We start from the raw sequence: 19,264 nt of genomic DNA, 5'->3' as shown, positions 1-19,264 counted from the left end.
GGCTCTTGCTTCCTCCAGCAACCGCTCATATATATGTCCGAGATCTTCCCCTCTCCCCGCCTCTCTCAACTCCTCCTGTGATAACATTCTGTCCAGCAAGGTGGGCTTTGGCAACAAGGGGGCCGCCTTGCAGAGAAAGTCTCGTATTTGGGAGGTATCTAAACTCCCTTTTGGAAGCTTTAATTCCTACAAAATTTTAAACTTGGCGCCCACTATGTCTAAAGTAGATGCAACATCCCATCCATGTTGGATGATGTTCCTTAAAGCATTAGACAATTCCAAAAGTAATTTGCCATTAAATCAGTGTGCTCTAGCATCCAAAGATGTACAGGTTAGGTGGATTGGCTAGGCTAATTTGTCCTTAAGCATCCAAACATTTGGTGGGGCTACAGGGATAAGGTGCTCTTTCAGGGGGTTGGTGCAGATGTGATGGGCCGAATGGCCTCCTTCTGCACTGTAGGGATTATATGATCCCAAATGAAGGCAAATTAAAAATTAACCTTTCGAAGTTTAATTGCTTTAAATTTGCAAAAGAATGCACACATTGAACTTATCTTCTTGAGGTTATAGCTATGCCACGTTTATTGCCAAGGTAACTTGCTGGTGATAAACTTACAACAGCTTCACAGCAAATCTCTGCATAGTTAGATGGTTCACATCATCTCACACCAAGTATACTTTTGTTTTCGATTCTATTTTTCTCCCTCCTACCATGCCAAATTTTAATAGAATTTGTTTAACAAATAATGTAGTTTACAGATCACTTCAATCTGCACTGTCTATCAGAATTTTTATTCCTTTAGGTCTCGAATTCCAGCAAATACGGAGATGCCAATCCCAGTCATTTTCCTCTAAACACGTGTCAGACAAATATTGTTCTTGCACAAAACTAATTTTCAAAAAGGCTAGTTTTTAAGACAAAACACCTCAGTTGCCAAGGTTTCATAGTATCTCTCAACACCATAAACGGTCTTAAAAGCATCACACAATGTTCACAGCCTTTCAGTATGCCATTGGTGTAACAAGATGGATTACTGGAGTGCCTCAATTAAACATCCAAACAATGGGTGGAAATAACAGAAATGTAGGAAGTAGGTCAAGCAGATGAAGGGTTAAAACATCAGAGTGATATGTGCTCGCCCATTACTTCAACAGTACGAAGTATTACAACACCAGGTTAAAGTCCAACAGGTTTGTTGTGAAGGAGAAGGGGAATGACACACACACAGTTGCACAGTCACGCGGACGTGCACACACACAATTAAGTCTACAGGTCCAGACAGAGTAACTGGAGAGAGGCATCGCCACATCATTATTTCAACACTGGTATTAACCTGTTTTCTTCAAATAGTGGATAAAGATCATACAAAGGGTATTTCAATGCAAGGGATGTCATGTTTATTGATCAGAATGCTCATCTACCCTCGCACCTGATAACATCAATTGCTCCCACGGTTAGTATGGTATAGTCTATATCACAGGACAAAAATTTCTTGGGGGTCAAACAACAGTCAAGCTACTTTCCACATCTCTCACTTCACCATGAACAACACCATGGGATGTCCATTAGCATTATGAATGTATGTCAACATCATTCTGATTTATAGGCAGTTTCGAATTGTGCATCTGTGCCTAATGAGATGAGAAATAAATAATTAACCCCATTTCACCCAGCTGTATCAGAGCTGGTGCAGTGAGAAAATGAATATTACCTGCTGGGACCATCTTAAAGGCCTTGCTCTTCAGATAAGAGGCAATCTCTGCCTCAGTGCACCATTCGGAAGATTATGTTTTGCTTAGTTATTTAGCAGATAGTAACATGGATAAGAACAAATTTTTAAAAATAATGTCAATATCATTGGTTTACTGTTTCTTCCATTCCTCCTGAAGAAGTTCACTCCATGTTATGGTCTGGTTCAATGGAATATCCCATTAGTCTCCTGTCCCTCAACTAAGTGGATGTTATTATGGAGATGAAACGTCTTGACCAAGGAATAGAAATTATTGCAGGTTTTGGCTGTCAGGCTAAGCCCACATCACATATTCAAACTTTTATTGGAAAAGAGCAATATTAGGAACACGAGAGCATGTTGCTGACTTGTTAAGATTTTAGACTGGTTAGACTGCTGCTGAGGTCAAATAACCTAAAAACAGAGATCCTTGTTGATTCTAAACACTGCACTCAAAAGAAAGTGCCACAGATATTCTAAGAGGAGCACATTAAATGTAGCGCAAAGCCACACACTTCGAGGCACACACTCACTCACTCCTGCAGATGTCACATGGTGGAAATTCATCAGACCAGTCCAATGTTGGAGCAGGTTTTTATTTTGAATTGCAGCCGACATCAGCAAAGATATAGCCAAATTCCTAGTCAAATTATTAACCTCACTGATTGACATGTGTCCAAAACAGGCACCCCAGGTTCATTGCGTATACGCTCACATGATGCAACATGACAAGGAAAATCCTGGTTTCATTCAAAAAACCAAAATGCTCACTCATCCAGGATATTTCAAAAGAAAGCAATGAAATTTATATCTTGGAACCAATTTACTGGGCCGGATGCCACTGGCTACGACATGCAACATTCCACCAGCAGGCATCCAAATTTCACCTCAATAGGTTTTACATGCTGGGGCCTTGTTACTTCCATCAGAAAAATGTTGTATGAAGTTTATCCATTGTTATTATAAGCAAAAATCAAACAAATATGTATCAACAGTTTGAGGTAAGTCATCAACCCATGCACTTTCATTCCTCTGGTTAATGAGTCCCTCATTAAAACAGCTGTAGGCTTTAAAATGCTGAATCTAGACATTATCTACTGATTAGATTAATCTCCAAATTAAATTATGCCATTTCCTTTCCATTTGAAACATTCCACTGGTTGATGTAATGAGCTGAACAAATAGTGCAGGGATAAAACAGACTGTGATCAGCTTAATATAGTGAATCGGGAACTGGAAAAAATAATGCAAATTTGGCAATTAAATTAAAGGTGTATGTTCAGCAGCTTGAATGTTCAACATTACAAATTAAAGATGTCCTGTACATGGTTTTGCAGGAACACTTAAGGTTAAGTGAAGTAAGCAGAGCACAAAGCATGCCTGTCTAAATTATTTTTATTTTTTTAAAATAGAAATGAGCACTTCACTTAAAAGCAATCAACAATTATTCCAATGCTTCTTAAGTGACCATTTGTTAAGCATCTTTTTTTTAAAAAGCCTAGTAGTAAAATAAGCATGTTCCAGTGTGGTTGGCTGGCAGCTCCCCCGAGGCAGGGCTTTCTCCTGAATAAGGGACAGAAGTCCCATCTCCACTCAATTGACGCTTAATGGAGCGTTAAATGGCTTCAGGGCAGCCAGTGATGTATTTACCGCCAAATCCTCAGATGGTGGGGAAGGTAAACCCTGCCATCCTAAAGATCCTGGCCATAGTTTTAATTAAGTTGAAGGCCGATTTTGTTGTAAATTGCTGAATGTGCTAGCATTGTGAATAAAAATCTATCATATTCTTGCTGCCAATTTTCCAGTCTCTTCAGGGGAATATTGAAAAAATGAAAATCGCTTATTGTCACGAGTAGGCTTCAAATGAAGTTACTGTGAATTATCTGTGAATATTCAAGCTTTCCGTGTCAATTATTCTTTTTTTAACTCAAATTTTTCAGAAACTTCCTGTATTTTGATGGCTAAATAATGTTAGGTAACAATGAAAGAGGCCAATACTAAAGATATCATGACTTTACATATAGAGGAGGCGGTTAACTAAAACCCCTCAGTTCCCTTCCTTCTGTCTCTAATCAGTGTTGTTTAGTTTTGAAAAGATAGGTATACCTTTTTAAACTGAGTTAGTGTGGTCAATTTTGAGAAGGGCCAGCAGCAGACTTTTGTAGGTTTAAACAAAGAGGCTTATTCATCACACACTTAAGAAAGATACAACTAAAGAAGATATAGAGATCAGCTAAGTTCGGATGGCAGGGGTTAAGATACCAGGATTACGTCAAAGAGAAGAATGTCTGGCAGATCACGAAGTCAAGCACTCGTAGCTGTTGTATCAGGTCAGTTTTTGTTACAAATGAAATTGAGCTTTGGAATCAGGCTGGGTGTTGTTTTAAAAGGACTTCTAAGCCTCTCTATTTTTAAAAAGGCAAAGTGGGGGCAGCACGGTGGCGCAGTGGGTAGCACTGCTGCTTCATGACGCCAGAGTCCAAGGTTCGATCCCAGCTCTGGGTCACTATCCATGTGGAGTTTGCAGATTCTCCCCATGTTTGCGTGGGTTTTGCCTCCACAACCCAAAGATGTGCAGGCTAGGCAGATTGGCAATGCTGGCCACGCTAAATTGCCCCTTAATCTGAAAATTGAATTGGGTACTCTTAAAAAAAAAAAAAATTTTTTAATGCAAAGGTAGCAAGGCCTTTTTTTTTGCAATGGTTGTTTTGTCAGTATTATTCTATCGCCACCCCCTCAGGTCTCTTCTGAGTTTTGAAATAATAGGATTTTGATATCAGAGAACTAGTTAAAATCATATGGTCAACAACCTTTGATACATAATAGAAGATAAATGGTAAGGTCATGTTTAACTTGTGGATAACTGGATTTTCAGCTTTCCAGCCCTGCCCTTCCACCAATAGGATCTTCTGGTCACTCTTGTGACCCATCTTAACGGGTTCCCCAGCAGTGGGTCAGATGACAGTGAGCCATGCAAAACGCCCTAGGCATCAGCGGGAACAGAGGATGCTGCCGGCGGCCAATGCAGAACTGCCCCCACTGCTGGAAAACACACCATGGGGGGGGGTGGACAATCCCAATTCTGCTCAGCAGACGGTTTGTTTATGTCAGGGGCAAAATTCTCTGTCCCGCCAGCAGCGGGATTCTCCATTCCTGCAGCTGACCAATGGGATTTCCCATTGTGGCCACACCGTCAGGTAACCCGCGGGTGTGGGTGCGCTGCCGGTGAAGCAGAGCATCCCGCCAGAGAAACCCGCAGCAGATATTTCAAATTTGAAACCAAAGAGAAAATGCTGGAAAATCTCAGCAGGTCTGGCAGCAACTGTAGGGAAGAGAAAAGAGCTAACGTTTCGAGTCCAGGTGACAATTTGTCAAAGCTAAGACAGACAAAGTGGGAACTATTTATACTGTGGAGTGAGAGAATGAAAGATGAGTCACGGTCACAGGAACCAAGGGAACAAGGTGCTAATAGCCAGAGACCAGAAGGCTGTAGCGTGCCTAACCGGAAGAAGAGATGTTTTTCCTCCAGTTTGTGTGTGCTCCAAGACAGGTCCACCTGAGAGAAGAGCCACCAAGGTTGGCCTACTCATTAGCCGCGAGAAGACCAAGACGATGACAACAGGATTGCATTCAATAAAATCTGCTTTGGGTTCGTACATGCAGCTCCAGTTTTCTCTAACTAGCTGTAGATGATATTTCCAATATTGTGCTAGTCTCTCTCAAAGCGGTGAGGCTTAGTTATTACTGTCTAGCAGAGGATTCACTTAGCCATTAACAGGAATACCATTGTTGCTTACAGAATTATATAACATTCTCAACTGTGTGCAACTGTAGGGCATATTATGTGTACAGTATGTATTCTGTGCTGTAGCGTGATAGGAAACAGTGTAAATGCTGTAGAACTCTTTTCTCCTGATAAATAATCATTTCTCAACGACAGGTTGATTTCAGATAAGTTCAAAAGCAAGTCACTCAGCGAGGGAAGGTATAATGGCAGTGAAGTGTATCCATTCCTTTGTAATAATAATAATAAATTGCTTGTCACAAGTAGGCTTCAATGAAGTTACTATGAAAAGTCCCTAGTCGCCACATTCCGGTGCCTGTTCAGGGAGGTCGATATGGGAATTGAACCCACGCTGCTGGCATTGTTCTGCATTTAGCCCACTGTGCTAAACCAGCCCCTGTTTATAGTAAAGTGAGTTTATAGTAAAGCAGTGGTCCAGTGTTTAACTCAGTTAGGTGTGCACACTGGTTTGCCAAGTTCATCTGGAACAAGACAGATTGAGAACTGTATCAGGACCCCAACTTGACCTGATCCAGCTTTCTCCAAGATCGGCTGGATTGCAAGGCTTCATACCCTATATCTCATACCAAAGTAATGACAGCACAGCTTTTAAAAATTGACAAAAACATTTCTGATGTGTGCTGCAATCCACTGAGATGAAAAATAGATGGGATTGTTACTGAAAGCAATTTGGATTTCCAGAAAGATGCAGGACAAACACTGGCCCGGCCCAAATGGTTTTTTTCAGTGATCAGTAGCTATGTTATAGAGGACAGAGGAGTGTCAAGCCAAAGCTCAGCAACAGAACCCAACAGAAACCTAAACCACTGTCTATCAAAAACAAAATTAATCATGCCTTCTTCCTTCCAGCATTTACACAAAATTATCCACCCTAACCTTTAAATATATACCTTTCATGCCATGAATACAGATAGAGGTTTGCCAAACCCAGTTTTTTGTTTACTTATATCTCCAGAATGAATGGAATGCTTATTATACACTAGTTGGTGCAGAACATGCTCAAGCAAACAAAAATGTGGATAATTAGAATATTTGCCAATGTAATTATTCTACGTCACATTGGGGTAGACTTTGCTTTTGAGAGAAAAAAAAGTGTAAAATTGACAATAGCGAATCAACAGCCTCTCTCTCCCAATACACATTTCCAAAGGCATGGAGATGCAAAACTGGCCAACCCATTCATTATTGCCCATTTAAAGAGTTATCTCAAAAGGCAAAATCTACCCAATGTGACATCAAATAATTACATTGATGAATATAGTAATTATTCCCTCTGCCAGAGCATGCTCTACATCAAACACCATCATCAAATTTAAACAATATCACAGTCAAAAATCTAACCCATTGCTTTCAAAAGGGGTAGGTAATTCAAAAATAAAAATGTACTTTTCTCCCGTGCACTTATCCCTTCCTCAATTGTCTCCAATCATCTGAATGCACCAACTCGCCTCTAATGTCTCACTGACGTGAATAGTTCATAGAATTTACAGTGCAGAAGGAGGCCATTCGGCCCATCGAGTCTGCACCGGCTCTTGGAAAGAGCACACTACCCAAGGTCAACACCGCCACCCTATTCCCATAACCCAGTAACCCCACCCAACACTAAGGGCAATTTTGGACACTAAGGGCAATTTATCACGAAGGCCAATCCACCTAACCTGCACATCTTTGGACTGGAGGGAAACCTGGGGGCAGTAATTGTCCACACAAGACAATTGAAGGAAGGGAGAATGGGACAGTTCTTTTCATATATGAAGTAGACCTCCATGGAGTGGAATGCAATCTTTAATAGTTACATTAATAAATACAACTACTTTTGCATTTCCATTTTACATCTCTATTAAGTTGTTTATGGATTGAAGCAGAGTCATTTCTGGCTACATTGCAATTTCCATAACCCCATATTTATCAGGAGCACAAGGTGGATATGCTGTCATTACTGTGCAGGACTGTCCACAGACAAGGGATCTGCTGCACTAACTAGGAGCATAGCAAAGAAGTCAGACATGGAAGACTGCTAACAATTATAATAGAGAAGTTTTAGATGCAACTTTCATCTGGGATTCCATCTAGACAATTTTCAGCATTGCTCAAGGCAGTCCACCTGACAGATGCTTACAACGGTTGTACTAATATTGCTCCATTTGATTCAGGGATTTTAGCAGCATTGACAAGACCACATGTATTGCCTAGAGAAGGTAGTAGGGAGCAATTTCTTTCAACTACTTAGTCCTTATATTAATGTTGCTTTCACACTGGTAATAAATAATGAATTCCAGAATGTCATCCCAGTGACGGTAAAGGACAGACCACAATGTTTTAGTGATGGAAGGGATCCATTCTAGTGGATGAAGTGAACTCAGTCCTGGATGTTTTTTGCACGTCCCCAAAGAGCAGGTTCCTGGTGAGTGGAGCCAATAAGTTCTCCTTCCCATGAGAAAGTCAATAACAGACAAACATCTGTCCTTTCAGATCAAAATAATCTTAATATTGTATTTTAAGATCCATGACTATATCTAGCATTTTAGTTATTTAAAAAATACCTTCTGTGTGAAGCTGCCATGAAGAAATACGTTACTGCTTTCCTTAATGATTAACACACCAAAAACAAGCTAGCTATCTGCATACTGTCAGAATAAGCATTTCCTGGTTAAAACAGACATGTGGGGCGAAATTCTCCGACCCCCTGCAGGGTCGGAGAATCGCCCGGGGCTGCCGCAAATCCCGCCACCGCTGTGGCAGAAATTCTCCGCCACCCGGGAATTGGCGGGGGCGGGAAACATCACCCGCCAATCGGCGAGCCCCCTGCAGCAATTCTCCGGCCCGCGATGGGCCGAAGTCCCGCCGTTGGGAGGCCTCTCCCGCCGCCTTGGTTTGAACCACCTCTGGTGGCGGCGGGATCGGCAGTGCGAGCGGGCCCCCGGGGTCCTGGGGGGGCACGGGGCGATCGGACCCTGAGGGGGGTACCCCCACGGTGGCCAGGCCCGCGATCGGGGACCACTGATCGGCCGGCGGGCCAGTGCTGTGGGGGCACTCTTTTTCTTCCGCCGCCGCCACGGCCTCCACCATGGCGGAGGCAGAAGAGAATCCACCAGCGCGCATGCGCTGGTGGTGATGTCAGCGGCAGCTGACACACCGGCACATACGCGAACCGGCAAAGGCCTTTCGGCCAGCCCCGGCGTCGGGCAGCAGGCGTCAAAGGCCACTGGAGCCAGTTTGGACGCCAGTCGGTGTGGTGCCAACCGCTCCGGCACAGGCCTAGCCCCTCAATGTGAGGGCTTGGCTCCTAAAGGTGCGGAGAATTCCGCACCTTTGGGGAGGGCCGACGCCGGAGTGGTTGGCGCCACTCCGCTATGCCGGGACCCCACACCCCGCCGGGTAGGGGAGAATCCCGCCCCAGGTGTCATCATCTGTAACAAAAACAGAAAATACTGGACAATCTCAGTTGGTCTAACAGCATCAGCGGAGAGAGAAGCGAGCTAACGTTTTGAATCTGGATGAGCTTTGGCATAGAGTCGTTGATACGACACCCAGGATAAGTGCTCGGTCAATACCAGCCCCACTCATCTTGGAGTCACAATACAAGTGAATTAACCAACAATCCTTGTAAAAATACCCAAAGGCTTTGGGTCCTTGGCTGTCCAATATCACCAGCTTTGTAAGTTGAAAAACAATTACTGTTTATATGTACCAAAAACTATGAAGGTCCCCACAGGTTACAGAATTCAGTACTCAGACAGCAGGCTTTCTGGAGAGACACTTTAATTCTGATCAAACTGGGCCTTCAAGGTTCGCAATTAGGCCTATGCCTTTCTGGAGACACTATTTCACATCAAACTTTTCTTCCAGCTTGTGGTTTGACTTCAGGTTTCCGCAAACTCAACAGACTGACACCCAGACATGCACGAGAGAGTCAGCCCTCAGTGACCTTCTGAAGAGGATTAGTTAGATATTTTTGGAGTGTTAATTAGATCCCTCCATCCAGTTTGCCAGAATCAAAAAAGTGAAACCAAACTAGAACCTCATCACTCTAAAAACATTCCAGTGGGATCAGATCCAATCGCCACCTGTTACTGGGCAGAGCACAGTCTTTTGGGCCAATCCAATCAAACTGAATCATCACAGATGCTGACCAGGCTGCAATCACAAATTTAAAACACCACAGCCTTCTAGGGCCTTCTGCTTAAGTTAAATTAAATTTGCCACTTTGACAAAGAGTCATCGGACTCGAAACGTTAGCTCTTTTCTCTCCCTACAGATGCTGCCAGACGTGCTGAGATTTTCCAGCATTTTCCCTTTCGGCACAGGCCACTGCTTGAATTAAAAATACAGGCTGCCTTAAAGATACGTCCGCAAATCATCCATGGATCAAAAAATGTAATGGCAAAAATAAAAGAATGGGGAAATAAGGGCAGATACAGGGAATAAGCAAAATGTACCCTTACATCATCCAGACTCGAAACGTTAGCATCCTTCTCTCTCCACAGATGCTGTCAGACCTGCTGAGATTGTCCAGTATTTTCTGTTCATTTTGTTTCAGATTCCAGCATCAGCAGTAATTTGATTTCATCATCATCTATAACCCCTCTATCGGCAAGATGTTTTTCCTGATTCTTGTTAAGATTAATTTAGGCAGGAGTTGCCCAACTCCAACTCATCACAGAAGCTTTACCTCCAAATTACAACAATGACACTTCAAAATTACTTCAGAGGTTGCCATGCGTGTGAAGATGTCCAGTAGTCATGAAAAGTCCCCGTATAAAAAGACAAATCTTTTTCTCTTTCCCAAGTTCTTTGGTTCAATTTGAATACTTGCACTGCATGCCAGGTCACTATGAGGAGACAATATCCAACGCAAAGCAGACAAAATTTACAGTTGAAAGCACGGACTGGTCTTTTCAGCCATCAGCAAAAAACACACCATATTAAGCACCTCCAGCCCCAATGGATTGGATTTGCTGCATATCCATCATCTTACACAGAAGTTACTTTCGTTCAGGAAACACACTTCAGTAGTTTTTTATGTGGCGCAATCCAGTTTCATCTATTTTACTTTCAATAGGCCAGATTCAGAGCTTTTGGTCAAAGCTGTGTCTGGAGCAAAAAGTGGACAAAGCTGTATAACTTCTATCGCTAATCATTGCGCCACAGTTTGCATTGCCATTTTTAAAAAAGCAAACCAATCATTAGGGCTTTATTTCCAGGAGGGATAGAATTGAATAGTAGAGAATTTATACTAAACCTACATCAAAGTTTGGTTAGGCCACACAAGAGTACTCCATGCAATTCTGGATACTATATTATGAAAAGGATGCAGAGGCATCTGGGGAGGTTAGAGAGAAATTTCCAAGAATTATATCAAAAATGCATGCGTATACACATCAGTAAAGGATCAACATGCTAGATCTTGGTACAGGGGTGACTAAGAGTTATTTCAAATTTTGATAACAGTGGATACATAGAGAAGGTTTCCTCTAGTGGGAAAGTGCATAACTAGAGGCCATCAGTACAAGATAGTCATCAAGAAATCTAAGAGGGAACTCCGAAGAACCTTTGTGACTTCTAATTTTCTTTCTTTGCCATTATTCTGTGGTTGTGATCCAAATCTTACCTGCAGATTGAAGAACCTGCTATAGCGTCTGTAGATAACCTCTGTGGAACCACTGGACCATGTGACTTGAATGATGTAAACCTGAAAGCAAAATAAATTAATCAGGAAAGAATGGTTTTAACAGTAAGGCTATGTGACTGGTTATTACACCAAGCAGCATACCTTCCAGGCAAATGCCAAATTTGTTGATGTTCTGCAAGTTACAACCATAACTGGGAACACACAATTTAAAGTTAATTTAAATTTGCCACTTGTGTTATGCTGCTTCGGATAACGCAGGCTGCTACTTGATGCAATCTTAACTAAAGGATACTCCAGACTCTGAGTTCAACGTGTTTATTGAACTATTAACAGTTCTCAAATGAGTTTGACTCTCTGCTATCTAACTCAATCTAACTGTACCAGCTTGTTCTAAGCCATCTGCTGGGGTGTGATGCTGCTGATCAACCCTGTCTAACTCTCTCGATGTCTGTCTGTGGAAAGAGGCAGGGTGTGAGTGCCTCATCCCTTTTATAGTCTTTATGTCATGCCCCCTTGTGGTGATGCCACATCTGAGTGTCCTGACTGCCCATTGGTTGTGTCCTTTTTGGAGTGTTCATTGGTAGCATGTTTGCATATCATGACATCTTCCCCTTTTTCTTTTTAAGATGTAAATACATGTGAATGTGCTGTCTAATGTGACTGACTGAGGAATACAGAACAGAACAAACAAAACAAATGCTCACAAGTCCAGTCTGAGGCTTGCGTCTGATCCTCGTCGACCACCGGAGAGGTGGTGGAGGGGATGACGGTGTCTTGACAGGCGAGTTGGAGCCATGATTGGTGGCCTCGTGGTTCGAGGTGTCTGGAGGTGACAATTCGACATGTGAAAATGGAGGGGGAAAGTGGTTGTGGACAAGCAACTTTTTGCAGTGCCCTTCGATTCCTTCGCACAATGGAGCCATCAGCCATACATATGACACAGGATCTGGGTGGGCCTGTGGATCACTGACAGCCGGAGCAAACCACCCACCATCCGGTATCTTGATCCTGACCATGTCTGCTGGGGATAGCACGTCCAGATCGGTGGCATATGAGTCATAGCTCTGCTTCTGGCTGCCGCGAAGCTGCTGCATCTTCTGCAGCACCGGGAGGTGATCAAGGTTGGGCAGGTGTATGGCTGGAAGCGTCGTCCTCAGGTCCCTGTTCATCAGCAGCAGCTGGCGACATGCCAGTGGACAAGGGAGTCGCCCGGTAAGCAAGTAGTGCAAGGTGTATGGTGGAAGCTGAGACCGAGGCCTTGCGGATGAGCTGCTTAACGATGTGCGCCCCTTTTTCGACTTTGCCATTGGACTGCAGATAGTGCGGACTGGAGGTGACATGCCTGAAATTGTAGCTCTTGGCCATGGACCATTCTCGACTGTGGAAGCACGGGCCATTGTCGCTCATGACAGTGTTCGGGATGCCATGCCGTGAGAATGTCTTTTTACCCGCTTGGATGACGGTCTGTGAGGTGAGGTCTGGCAGCTTCAACACCTCAGGATAGTTCAAAAAGTAATCGATGATTAAGATACGGTCGTGACCATTCGCGTGGAATAGGTCAATGCCAACCTTGGACCACGGAGAGGTCACGAGGTCATGTGGTTAGAGCGTCTCCTTGCTCTGCGCTGATTGGAACCTCTGACAGGTTTCGCAGTTCAGGACCATGTCCGTGATGTCCTGGTTGATGCCGGGCCAGTAGACAGCTTGCCGGGCTCTGCGTCTGAACTTTTCTACGCTCAGGTGTCCCTCATGAATCTGCTGCAGCACCATGCTCTGGAGACATAGCAGGATGACTATCCTGTCCAGCTTGAGCAGGATGCTGTCGAGCAGTGTCAGGCCGTCCTTGACATTGTAGAATTCAGGGCATTGCCCTTTCTTCCAGCAATTGCGGAGGTTGTGGATGACTCGCAGCAACAGGGGGTCTTTGGCCGTCTCTTCTCGGATGAGAACGATCTTCTCATCTGTTACCGGGAGAGTGCTTGCACACAGTTGTACCTGCAATTCAACGCGCTGGATGATCTCCAGTGGTTCACTGGGTGAGGTGACGGAGCGGGGCAATGCATCGACGATGATGAGCTCCTTGCCAGGTGTGTACACCAAGTTGAAATCATACCTCCAGAGTTTGAGTGGAATTCTCTGCAAACGAGGCATCCTGTCGTTCAGGTCCTTTTGGATGATGTGGACCAGAGGCCTATGAGCCGTCTCAACAGTAAATGTTGGCAAGCCGTAGACATAAATCATGAAATTTGAGGATGCCGGTGAGAAGACCTAAACACTCCTTCTCAATCTGCCTATATCTGGTCTCCGTGTATACTCAGGAAGACGCGTCATCTCTTTGAAGCAACACCGCCCCAATGCCATCCTGACTCGCATCTGTAGATATCTTGGTCTCTCGGTCTGGGTCAAAGAATGCAAGGATGGGTGCAGTGGTGAGCTTGGCTTTCGGCTCCAGCTACTCTGTTCGGTGCTCCGCCTTCCACTCAATGGCGGTGGATTTTTTCACCAGGTTGCGTAGAGCCGTGGTGTGTGGCCAAATTCGGGATGAACTTGCCACGGAAATTGACCGTTCCCAGGAAGCACAGTACTGCCTTCTCGTCCTCGGGGACTTTCATTGCCTCGATGGCTTTAATTTTGTCTGTGTCCGCGGGCACACCGTGTTGCAAAATCTGATTGCCCAGGAACTTCAGCGTGGATGTCCCAAAACAGAACTTGGACCTGTTTAGCTTGAGGCCATGTTCATGTGTGCATCGGAATACTTTCTTGAATCGCGACACATGTTCCGCTGGGGTTATGGACCAGAGGACCAGATTATGATGTCGTCAACGTAAACACGAACCCCTTCTATCCCTCATTCTGTTCCAGGATGCGATGGAAAATCTCTGATACCGAGATGATGCCAAATGGCTTTCGGTTGTAGCAGAATCTGCCAAAAGGCGTGTTGAAGGTGCAGAGCCTTCTGCTGGATTCTTCAAGTTGGATTTGCCAAAATCCTTGGGATGTGTCCAATTTTGTGAAGAAGCGCGCGTGTGCCATCTCACTCGTGATTTCTTCCCTCTTCGGGATGGGGTAATGTTCCCGCATAATGTTTTTGTTTGGATCCTTGGGGTCAATGCAGATGCGTAGGTCCCCCGAAGGCTTCTTTACGCACACCAGCTTCTTTACGCACACCATCGAGCTGACACAGTCGGTTGGTTCAGTGACCTTGGGAGATGATGCCTTTTTATAGTAGACTCATAAGCTCTGCCTTCAGGCGCTCTCTCAGTGGAGCAGGGACACGTCGCGGTGCGTGGACCACTGGCTTGGCATCAGGCCGCAGTAGAATCTTGTACTTATACGGCAGTGTGCCCATCCTGCTAAATACATCTGGGCTCTGGGTTAGAATGTCGTCGATGCTGGCCTGAAGATCTGAATGGGATGGCATCATGGTGTAGACCCTTTGAATGAGCTTCAGTTGTTTGCAGACTTGCGCACCTAGCAGGGACGCCCTGTCTGGCTTAACAATCTCAAAGCACTTCGTAATAATGCCCACTCGGTAAGTGTTGTCCAGGTATTCATCATCTGGATCCGTCGCACTGCCTAGATCAGAGGCATGCATTCGGTGTTGCACACTTCTGATGTGCTGCTGTCGGAATTGGGAGCGCTGGCTCCTGACTGGTGGTGCAGATCTGTACAGGGCTGCATAGTGGTTTGGTTTCCCACAGTTTAAACAGCGTTTGCCTCTTGCAGGGCAGTTTTTTTTTGTTTTTTGTTTTTTAAATGGGTGGTGCCGCAGTTCGCACACGTCATGACGTCGGCGTCGTGATGCTCAATGCATCGTTGCGCATGCGCGGTGCGGTTCTCATGTCTGCACCTGCGCAGTGCGGTTTTCAGCTGCTTCGTGTTCCCAATCGCATTGCACATGCGTTGGCCCCCGGGAAGAGCATGCAAAATGGCCGCTTTCGTCAATGTGGAGAACCTGCATCCGGGAGATGGCCTGAACACTCTCCACCTCGTGGGAGGCTTGTTTTTCACTTTCTGCTGTTTTGTACTGTGAATAGCGATTTTTAAAGTGCTCATACACTGTACACGTTTCAATCGTGACTGGCAGGGTCATGTGCTTGATTTTCAATAATTGCTCTTGCAGAGGATCAGAGTGGACTCCAAAAAAGATTTGTCTCTGATTATGGAGTCAGTGATATCACTGAAGTTGCAGGATTGCGCTGGTAGTCTAAGGTTAGTTAGATAGGAGTTGAAGGATTCGTCTTTACCTTGCATCCTCTGCTTGACGATGTAGTGCTCAGAGATTTTGTTGGTGTCCACCTAGTAGTGGCTGTTGAATTTGTCCAGGATGGTTTGGTACTTTGTTTTGTCCTGCCCTTCAGAAAAGTGAAAGGAGTTGAACATTTCTATCGCATGGTCACTCGCAGTTTTGAGTAGAAGAGCTATCTTCCAAGCATCTGTGGCGCCATTGAGGTTGGATGCTTCCACGTTTAATTAAAATTTCTGCCTGAATGATCGCCAGTTGGCACTAAGATTGCCGGTGGTCCTGAGCTGATGAGGAGCTTGAATCTTGTCCACTGTGCCTGTATTCAGTAGCTGGTTGTCATGGATTTTGCTGAGTTGAACTAAATAGATTGAACAGTCACTCCTGGTATCATGTTGTGTTATGCTGCTTCGGATAACACAGGCTGCTACTTGATGCAGTCTGAACTAAAAGGATGCTCCAGACTCTGAAATCAGTTCAACGTGTTTATTGAACTATTAACACAGTTCTCAAATGAGTTTGACTCTCTGCTACTCTAACTGTAGTAACTCAGTCTAACTGTACCAGCTTGCTCTAAGCCACGTGCTGGGGTGTGATGCTGCTAATCAACCCTGTCTAACTCTCTAAATGGCTGTCTGTGGAAAGAGGCAGGGTGTGAATGCCTCATCCCTTTAATAGTGTTTATGTCATGCCCCTTGTGGTGATGCCACCTCTGAGTGTCCTGACTGCCCATTGGTTGTGTCCTTTTCTGAGTGTTCATTGGTTGCATGTTTGCATATCATGACACCACTCAAAGTAGCAAGGTAACCTGCTCCAGACCACTGACAATTATATTTGCTGGTCACTGGTATGGGATTGGGACACACTTCACCGCCTCCATGAAAACAAGCATGCCCTTCAGACCTCCTCTCCTTGGTGGACAAAGAGATGGAACTCAATGTGGCTGTAATTCCTCATGGGGCATGCCAATTTCCCATTGTAGCACCAGAAGGCTAGCAGGATCTTTTTAGGAAATACCAGGAGACCTATTTACAACCAAGCTTTACCATTTCTTGAGAGTTTCTGACTGCATGCCAACATGTTTCACAGTGGTGCACAAATAACGTAGATCAGACGACCTGTACTTTGCTCAGGGCATTGTTTGTTTGCTTACTTTCAGGCAGCACTTGGCAGTCATCAGCAGCATGCTTAGCAGGCAACGCCACAGCACTTAATAGTAATCTTTTTGTCACAAGTAGGCTTACATTAACACTGCAATGAAGTTACTGTGAAAAGCTCCTAGTCGCCACATTCCAGCACCTGCTCGGGTACACAGGGAGAATTCAGAATGTCCAATTCACCTAACAAGCATGTCTTTCGGGACTTGTGGGAGGAAACCCATGCAGAAACAGGGAGAACGTGCAGACTCTGCACAGTGACCCAAGCTGGGAATCGAACCTGGTGATGTGAGGCAACAGTGCTACCCACTGTGCTACCATGCTGTCCTCTTTTAGCTGGGCTCACAGTTAAGTTCCTACCTATCAGCCCAGTTCCAAGGCAAGGATGACTTTTCAACGGCTGTAGGGAGAGAGTTATCCCAGGATGTGTCTAAGGTCCATGCTGATCTGTGAAGGTGGCCTCAAGTTGGGAGGGCACAATCTCCAGAGGAACTGAGGCCAGATAGAGATGATGAGAGGGCGTGGGTGAGAAAGTGAGTGGTGATGTCCCTTGAGCTACCAGAGAATGGATGATGGGCATGTGCATTTGTTAGTGTAGAGTGATGAGATAGTTGACTTGCCCTGCCAGCATGGATGAAATCATTCATCCTCCTTCAGCACTGGATGGCCGACCCAGAGGTGCCGGCACTGACCACCACCTCCCAAGCCAGTGTGGTGAGATTTCTGGCTCTCCTACAGCCAGGTGGGAGTGGAGAATATCACGGTGGGCCTTCAAAAAGGCATTCCAGGAATGGATCACTGAGCACTTCTTGGCTGTTCTGGGCTGCGAGCATTCAGAATTTAGATATGGCACTCAGCATCAGGAGAAGGTCAGGTAATGGTGTGGTGGGCGATTCAGAGACCAGCCGCCAGCAATAAGGTGAGATTCCTGCATCTGCATAATTAATGAAATGGGAAGCAGACGATGCAGCACAAAAAGGTCACCTTTGCGGCCAGCAGGAAAACTGCCTTGTTTAATGCCCGTTACCGCATTTGGTGCAATTCAGGGAAAATTCCACCTATCTATTAAACTGGTCATCCCTGAACACATATTTATCCCAAAACTCCCAATTCCCAAAACAAAATTTTGAGAAAGGATCCCATTAATCAAGAACAGAAGCAATAGTGACAAATCGGCGGCATGATTAATACTAGAGGAAATATATAGAAGTACAGTGAGCAGGTTTACTGACATACATGGCTCCCAAGTTTTGACTACAAACATCCTGTTCCTGTACACTTACTTCCAGCTCTGGTATGTTTACAAGTATCAACATTTGGTCGCTCTTTCATTACTCTTATTAGGTGTCCTAAAACATCTGCAGTACACATGTGAAGAGCAGACTGTTGAATGCACCTCAGAAGGAAGCACTGTGAACTCAAACATACTATTTTATGGCAGGACAGATTGAGAAATGTCATAACCTACTTCTCATAACCTACTAATACAATCTCTTAGGAACGAGTCAAAATATCAATAATCAATCATCAATGTTAATGAAATTCAATTCCCAGCTTTAATTGCAAATCAAGCTCAATAATATCTGATGAATATCCTGTGTGTGGAGATTTTACAAATTTCCATGGAGCTGAAAAACAGAACGGCCCAAGGAAAAATACAGTCTCACCCTCAGCAATCATCGACCAGAAAATATGAAGGAGTTTTAAAACCACTGGCCACATCCTTTCAGCTTCCAGTGAAAGGAGGTAATGACCCCTGTGTTGTAATTAGGTGGTCAGAAAAAAGAATGAACTCATGACAGACTCTATCAATAGCTCAAACTGAGTAATGAGAGTGTAATGGAGAGCGTCTGCTGGCTAGCAACCAACTCGCTACAGTGACCAGATGATTATTGTAATGGCCGGGAGAGTTGAGGGGGGTATAAAAAGGAGAAGAGTTATACAAAAGAACATCCTGCCACAGACAAAGGCTGTTGACAATGTGCAACAACTAATATGCTTATTCAGGAGTCTGTGTGTGAGTGAAGGAAATCAGGGCCACCATGCGTCTCACTGTAAATGCTGTATTACATCCAATTCCAGATGAGGCATGTTCACACTGGAAAATTAAATACTTTAGACTTGGGCACCAACTAAGCAGTTTTGGATTCATGGTGTGTGGTGAAACACTGGCTCATTTGATAGCACTCTTGTCTCTGAGTCAGAAGGTTGGGTGTTCAAGACCCATTCAAGGGTTCGAATACAAACTCAAGACTGACACTTCAGTGCCTTGCTGAGCAAGTACATCGCACTACAGCATCCCTCTATCCTATCTGCTGGATGTAAAAGAGATCCTGGTGCCCTGGTCAATATTTCTCCCTTAAATCAACATCAGTAAAAGAAATGTCGAGAACGCATGTCTATTTTGGAGCATTGCCGACTCTAAATTGGCTGCCATGATTCCTATCTTACAAGTGACTAAAGTATTTCATTGACTGCAAAGTGCTTTCTGCAACCCAAGATTGTAAAAAGGTGCTATGTGATGCAATTGTTTTATTTGAAAAAATATATATTTTTGAAAATTGAGGGATGTGGGCTCAATGTACTCCTACAGGGTTCAATGTACTTCTGTATGCACAAGGACACTCAAAATTTATCCGCCAAAAATGTCAACAATTCTCAAAGCGGGCACACCTAGTTGTTGCAAAGTACCCTTCC

The 19,264-nt window shown here is 44.4% G+C and overlaps 2 protein-coding genes across 4 annotated transcripts in view; one reads left to right on the top strand and one right to left on the bottom strand.

Moving 5' to 3' along the window:
- LOC119965166 (EF-hand calcium-binding domain-containing protein 9-like) overlaps nucleotides 1-19,264 on the top strand; it is a 583,421-nt gene that overhangs the window by 269,489 nt on the left and 294,668 nt on the right. The gene's annotated exons all lie outside the window — the stretch shown is intronic.
- sh3pxd2b (SH3 and PX domains 2B) overlaps nucleotides 1-19,264 on the bottom strand; it is a 338,186-nt gene that overhangs the window by 314,126 nt on the left and 4,796 nt on the right. For both annotated transcript variants that reach the window (XM_038795540.1, XM_038795541.1), the window contains exon 2: nucleotides 11,147-11,227. In XM_038795540.1, coding sequence (XP_038651468.1) covers nucleotides 11,147-11,227 — 81 coding nt within the window. The remainder of the gene's footprint in view (nucleotides 1-11,146; nucleotides 11,228-19,264) is intronic.

This window comes from Scyliorhinus canicula, chromosome 4 (assembly GCF_902713615.1).
Source record: "Scyliorhinus canicula chromosome 4, sScyCan1.1, whole genome shotgun sequence".
NCBI classification, from domain to species: Eukaryota; Metazoa; Chordata; class Chondrichthyes; order Carcharhiniformes; family Scyliorhinidae; genus Scyliorhinus; species Scyliorhinus canicula.
This window is presented reverse-complemented; position numbering and strand designations above follow the sequence as displayed.